This window comes from Pempheris klunzingeri, chromosome 18 (genome assembly GCF_042242105.1).
Source record: "Pempheris klunzingeri isolate RE-2024b chromosome 18, fPemKlu1.hap1, whole genome shotgun sequence".
NCBI lineage: Eukaryota > Metazoa > Chordata > Actinopteri > Acropomatiformes > Pempheridae > Pempheris > Pempheris klunzingeri.
The window spans coordinates 13,440,885-13,447,628 of NC_092029.1; the positions used below are offsets into that span (position 1 = coordinate 13,440,885).

At 48.9% G+C, this 6,744-nt stretch overlaps 1 protein-coding gene across 1 annotated transcript; it reads right to left on the reverse strand.

The window, feature by feature from the left end:
- Nucleotides 1–871: 871 nt before the first annotated feature.
- Nucleotides 872–5,170, reverse strand: mycn (MYCN proto-oncogene, bHLH transcription factor). The gene is made up of 3 exons (XM_070849161.1): nt 5,072–5,170; nt 3,986–4,631; nt 872–1,681 (listed from the first exon to the last, which is right to left on the reverse strand). Exons 2-3 carry the CDS (start codon nt 4,608–4,610, stop codon nt 903–905), a joined length of 1,404 nt encoding a protein of 467 aa, XP_070705262.1. The 5' UTR covers nt 4,611–4,631; nt 5,072–5,170; the 3' UTR covers nt 872–902.
- Between the last annotated feature and the right edge of the window lie 1,574 nt (nt 5,171–6,744).

The window sequence follows — 6,744 nt, forward strand, 5'->3', positions numbered from 1 at the left end:
TCGAGGCCTTACAGTACTTTTAAAGGTATATAAACTTCCAGTCTAGTTATTGGCAGCTTCCTGACATGTATAAAAAAAACAAGGACAAAATGTATTACAAAACAAGGCAGATCTGAGTGTATTTTGTCTGTACACTATTGTTATATACAAAAGTGTCGGCTAGCAAGGTGCACAGTTATACATCCACTGACTTGGTTTGAGCACCAGTGTGAGAGAGGAGTGAGAGAAAGAGAACCTGTAGTGGCATTGTTTAAGTGACCCATAACGCCTCAGTCATAGTCTCTTCAGTTTTGCAGTGGTGAAGGCAAAGTAAGTGTGCACTGCTTCTTGTACGTGAACTCTCCAAGCAAAGTGCCCTCTGACACCCGTCCCTGTGGGAATCACCTGATTCCAGGCTGGTGTCACAGTGAGTACAAAAAGAAAAGAAAAAAAAAAAAAAACAAGATACAAATAGAAATGATATAAAAACCAGAGGAAGGGGAAGACCACAACACAAGGTGTGCCCTCTCTCCTTCCTCATTCTATTCTCTTTTTATCTTTCCTCAATGTGACTGGATTGAAAAAGTAAACCCTAAACATTCTTAACGTCAACAAATGTGCAAAAAAGTGGCGGCAGTGAAAGTCCAAGCATCCCTCCAGCAACCCCCCCTCTCTTCCAGGTGTGTGTGTGTGTGTGTGTGTGTGTGTGTGTGTCAGCATCTGAAGATAAACGTCCTCTGAGATGTTTGTGTGTGCACGTGTCCAACAGATATGCAGGTCTATGTGTTTGTGCTGAAGTGTATAGACCTATGTGTGTATGCATCTAATTGTGTTTCAGACAGACTGAGTTGAGGCGAGGGAGTGGGGGGAGGGGGGGTCATCCAGGATATATGTGAGTGTTTCTGTGTTGTAGTGGTTGTCTGTTAGCGAGTCCTAGCCTGCTCCAGCCTGCGCATCAGCTGCTGCCTGCGGGCCTGAAGCCTGTCCTTCTCCTGCTGGAGTCTCATCCCCTCCGTCTCCAGTGAGCTCACGTATTCGGTGGCCTTCTTCAGGATCAGCACCTTAGCCGCCTTCTCGTTGTGCGCCAGCTCTGGCACGTGGTCGCGCAGCGTCAGGAAGCTTGAGCGCAGGTCGTTGCGGCGCTGACGCTCCAGGATGTTGTGGTTGCGCCGGCGCTCGCTGTCCTCTGAGTCGGAGCTGCCGCGCGGGCTGCTGTCTCCGCTGGCGCTGCGTTTGCTGCGTGCTGATGTGCTGGTGAAGGAGCTGCAGGACGTGGAGGAGGATGAGGAGGATGAGGAGATGGTTCTGGTGGGATGTCGTGGGCCGTCTGATGTCTTTTGCTTCTTTGGAGGTGGCGCGGGGTCGTCATCTGAAGCGTAGGGTGAGGGGGCTGCGTAGTTGTGTTGCTGCTGGTGGACCGAGCTCCTCTTCAGGATCAGCTCCTGAGGAGCTCGGCTGACGAACCGACTCACCACGCCGGACCCCGACACCATCCCTCTCGCGTCTTGGCTCTTGGGATGCACAGAAATGGTGACTGTGCCCGTTGCCATGGGCGATGCTTTGTTGTTTGTGGAGCGCCTCTTCTCTACTGTCACCACATCGATCTCCTCCTCCTCTTCCTCGTCCTCCTCTCCTTCATCATCTTCGTCGTCCTCGTCCTCCTCCTCTTCTTCTTCATCGTCGTCGTCATCGTCCTCCTCTTCTGTGAAAAGAAAACAGAGTGTGAGTGACTCAATCGTCCTGACACACAAGTATTCCCACTATGTCATCTATGCGCACCAGCAGGTGACAGGTATGTATGTGAGTGTGAGTGTGTGTGTGTGTGTGTGTGTACATGTGAGTCAGTGTGTAGTGTGTGTAGGTGTGAGAGCGTTGCTCAATGCTGTTTGCATAAGCAGAAACCTCTTAATGCTTAATGTCAGTCACTCCTCAACTAATCTACTCTGCAGGTGATGACATGTTCAGTCTCAGAGCTGAACAGACAGGCTGGATTTCTGCCTTTCATTCTCTAACCCTCCTTCAAAACGTCTCCTAATCTTCTCCGGTGAGACGAGACAGCTTTAGTCTGATGCCTTCAGTCTATCTGTTCGGCTCTGGTCACGCTGACAGCGTGCGAGGCTTTAAATACTTCACTTTAACTTTAACCTCTGATGAAGTTAACTAACTTGCTTTTGCTTTTCCGACTTCCGGCCGAGAATCTTAATACCTGCTCTGAAATCGTGCCGAGCAGCTGAGATTTATCATGGACTGGCGCCTTTGAGGATGAGAGGAAGTGGCCAATCAGGAGGCAGAGAGTGTGAGGCCCAGTTAAAATGCCTTTGTGATAATGGCTCTCATTATCAGCTCAGGAGCATCTGAAGAGTGTGGCATTTTACAGCTTACAGTAACCCACTTCAGACAGCACTGCACTAGGATGCTGTCTCAACACACACACACACACACACACACACACACACACACACACACAGTCTGGCGCTGCCATCAAAACAAAGCTGGGCACAGCTGGGTGGATGAGGGGGCGTGGCTGGCTTTGCCACATGTGAAGCTGGGATTTAGCTGTGTGGCGTTTCACTCTCAGATGGGAACAGCTCATTTATTGGAGCTGGAAAGAGCATAAATAGAAGAAAGGGCGCAACATGTCTGTCTGGGGAGATCAAATATAATAAGCGACAAGTGAGAGACAAAGTGTTCTTTCGAGGAGTACAATCCAAGCGTCTCTTTGGCACCTTTTTCCTCCCACTCTTACAGCTGATTTTTGAGAGCAGGGGGTTCCTTGTTCCCTCTTTAACACGAAGACGGGTCTAACTACAGGGATAAACTCGCACTGTAGCGTTTATAAGTCTGCGCCTCTTTGATGAGAAAGTGCATAACGCGTGGAACACAAAGAAGGACGTCTCTTAACGCTGCGAGCGGCGGAAGCGCATTGGAGTGGCACTGTGCGCAGGATGGTGGGCGGCAGGCTATCGGATCACCAACCTTTTAAGCCTCGGAGCTGGAGCGGCGCCAGGGAGACAGCTGTCGGGATGGAGCGCTTGTTCAAAGCTGTCACCCCCCTAAAAGAAGCAGCCAGAGGCCTCCTCCGTCCTCTTTTCTTCGCGGTGGAGGAGGTGTTTGGCAAAGGCTGGCTGAGTCTGGCCCTCTGTGCCAAGCTGGAGCCCTTTGTACTACTGTTTCACAGCGAAAACACGCTGATAAGGACTCGTGAGTGTTTGTTTAGCGAACTCATAGGCAGTAATAGATGGGAGATGAAGTCTTAGGGCGATTAAATACACACTGCACTCGTTTCCCAATCTAATCACATACTACTTCCTACATAATACCTTAAAGACTCAGAAAACACTTGTGTGTGTCGGTCTGTATTCTGGGTGACTGGTTCTGTTGTCCTTCCTTGTGCTACCGTAGTGTATCCTGTTTTTTTTTCCTTCTCGGGGCTAATTTTAGTCATCAGCTGAACTGAAGGCGACAGTTTGGACAGACTGTCTAATAAGTGCCAATTTCTCACCCACTGTGCGCAAATTGTCCCTTAATCCATGCGTAATGAAAGCATTCACGGCGCCATGAACCTGACACTTTATCAGCTCATCACATTATTGGACACCTTTTCATCTTCCCCTCCTGCAACCTGCTCCGGCTGCAGTCAGTGACTGTGGTGTCTTTTTGTTTGGCTCGGGTGCCAACTGAGTTCAGGAAGGCACACAATTCCCCATTTTACTGCCATCTGCCGGATGAAGAGCCTGCTGATTACATAAACCTCGTTGACTGTGTCACTACTCCAGTGTGTGTGTGTGTGTGTTTGCGTGCGTGTGTGTGTGAGTGGAATGTAACGAGGTAATCCGATTCTGGGTCAGTCATATGAACAAGCTTCAGTCCAATAATGATGATGAAACTAAATAGATAATAACAATAGTAAAAATCATGTGATATTTTAGTGCTGGAGCTTATCTTGGCCCCAGGATTTCTTTAAAAAACGGAAACAAAGGCCTTTGGCGCATCTTCAAATTCTTACCGGTGTCAGAGGGAGCGCTCGCGTGGATTGTGGATGTGTTAACGGGCCGGGATGAGTCCCTGCTGCTGTTCTTCTTGTGGACCGGGAAAGGGAAGACTACCGTGGGGTCCACACACTCTGACACCGAGCTGCGGCTCACCACCTCCGGTGCCTTGACGCACACGCTCCTGCCGCCTCCTGTGGCCGTGGAAATAGCCTTGCCGAGTTTCTCCGTGACCACCCGCTCCAGCTTTTCCCTGGCGGAGAAGCCACTCCACATACAGTCCTGGATAATGATGCTGTTGGGGTTAGTATCCAAAGCGGAGCCGAACAGGTCCCCATCGTCGGACGCCCCCCAGATATCGTCCTCGGGCAGGAGCAGCAGCTCGGAAGCCCAGTCCAGTGGGTCCCCCAAGCCGAAGCCCAGAGGGTCTGCTTCCGAGGAGGCAGTCGCCGGCTCCCCCGGTAGCGCGGCCCGGCTCGGGGAGAGGGGCGGAGTGGGCAACAACTCGAATTTCTTCCAGATGTCCTCCCCCGGTGGCGCAGAGTCGGGACCACAGAAGTAGAAGTCGTCCTCATCCGGGTAGAAACACGGTTGTAAGGAGTCAAACTCCAAATCGGAGTTTTTACTTATGATCGCCGGCATTCTCTCCCACAATCGGAAAACCTGAGAAGGAACAAAAGATAGTTTAGTGTCCAAAAGGGAAAGAGCGTCTCTCCCCATTCCCTCTCTCCTCTATCACACCTGAAAACTACGCTGTGGAAAGAGCATGAGTCAAAGCCCACACACAGACACACAGTCTGCTCCACTGAATTCCACACTCACCCCTCTGTGGGGTTTAAAAACCCACACAAATCTCGCAGGAGATCGTGCGTAAATGTGACCGTGATGCACAGACTGTGCAAAAAGGACGCAGCCGCTCAGCGCTCACTAAACACGTCACAAAATGTGACTAAGACACCAAAAAAATAAAAAAAAAAGCTTGTTTACAAAAAACACATGGAATGACAACAATCAAATCTAAAAGAGATCGTGTTTTGTGTGAAAAATACGAGAAAATAATGAGACGTTTCTGTTTTCCAGCGCTGAAATTAGAAGATGCTCACCTTGTCCTGAGTCGGGATGATAATGTGCGAACCAATTTTTCTCGTATCTCACAGTCAGTAACACAGACACCAGATAAAGGGCAGTCATCTACTTTGGGAGCACAGACAGTCCTCTGACACACATTGTGGCTGGCTGCAGAGTGTTATACACTCAGTTCTGCGGGAGGAGAGTTGACTCCTCCCTCCCAGGCTGGGGGTGGGGGGCGGGAGGGGTGGGGGGGTACAGTCGGGCTCTGGGTTTGTTGCGGCGCGGGAGACAGGCTGGCTGGGAGCTTTCTTTCAAGGTGAATCAAGAAAATAGCCAAAACATTGCAGAAAGAATGAAAGCAAAAAAAAAACAAACATAAAAATAAATGCAAGGTAGCAGGAGGAAGAGAGAGGGAGAGGAAGAAAGAGAGAGGGTTGCAAATAGGAAAAGGAAAGCAAAAGAGGGAGGAAGAAAGAAAATATATATTATTGACAGCCTCAGGCAAACTGTCTTCTCTCCCTCCCCATCTCTCCGCCGGGATGTCAAACCAAGATCGGCTAAGAAACAGTCGAAGTAACCCAGGGGCTGTTACTGATTGCTCAGGCTGCTCAAGGGCACTGCAGCAGCCTGGGTGCTGCTGCTGCTGCTGACCCAGGGGCTTGAACTGTCCAAGTGTAGGGCAACTCATCACCTCACACACACACATATATAACATTGGTTTACTGCGCATTTTATTTCTAAAGGGAAATATTTTTTAAAGTACATTTTTTGTCAGTTTTTCATAATGAGATGGAAAAACAAAACAACAACAAATGTGGTGGTAAAATAGTGATATCTATATATGAAACTGCTCATTATTCAGAAGCATCACTTGTTATGGACACACACTTGTGCATCACTCATTTCAAACGATGCGTTGAGATGTTTTCCTACACATCTCATCCCACTGCCCTTCTCTTGCACTCCTACACGGCTCTAAATATTAGTGGGTCTTTTGTCTGAGGGCCATCAGCATCCCTGGATGAAAGGCGAAGTTAAGGCTCACTGCGCCCTCACACGGACACTCTGGGAACAGCGGCGGATGCGCGCACCAAACAGAGAGGACCAGACAGACAAAGGCGCACAACGTAGGGTCGTTGTTTTCCAAATGAGAGAGAGAGAGGGGGGGGGACACTTGGGAGAAAAAATAACAAACTTGTGCCGGGCTGTAAGGGGCAGCTTATCCTCAGACTCAGTAGGCCGCGTAGGGAGTTTTCAGCTGTGTCCGGGATAATACGGCATCCGAGAAGAGCAAGTTACGTAACCGCGAGCGGTGGTTGTAGCCTGGAGTCATTCCCATTCCCTTTTCTAATGACAGCTTAGGAAGAATGGCGCATCTGTAATTATGCGCACAGGCACAGGCGTACACACAGTCCACGATATTGACTTATTCAGGGAAACGTTTACTAAACGGAGTCCAGTTGAACGCCAGCTGTGAGCAGGAAGAGTGACCGCTTCAGCCAGCCAGGACAAGATGATAATGATAGAAAAATTGCATAAATATATTATTTTTTATTTTCTGTATTATTGATTTTTTTTTTTAAAAAGGTGCCAGTTAATAAATGCGTAACTGATATCACAGGAGAATTTAGTGAAATTACTGTTTAGTACCAAAAACACAAGCTTTAGTCCCATGGAGAAATATTGGGATTTGTTTTCTCTTTAG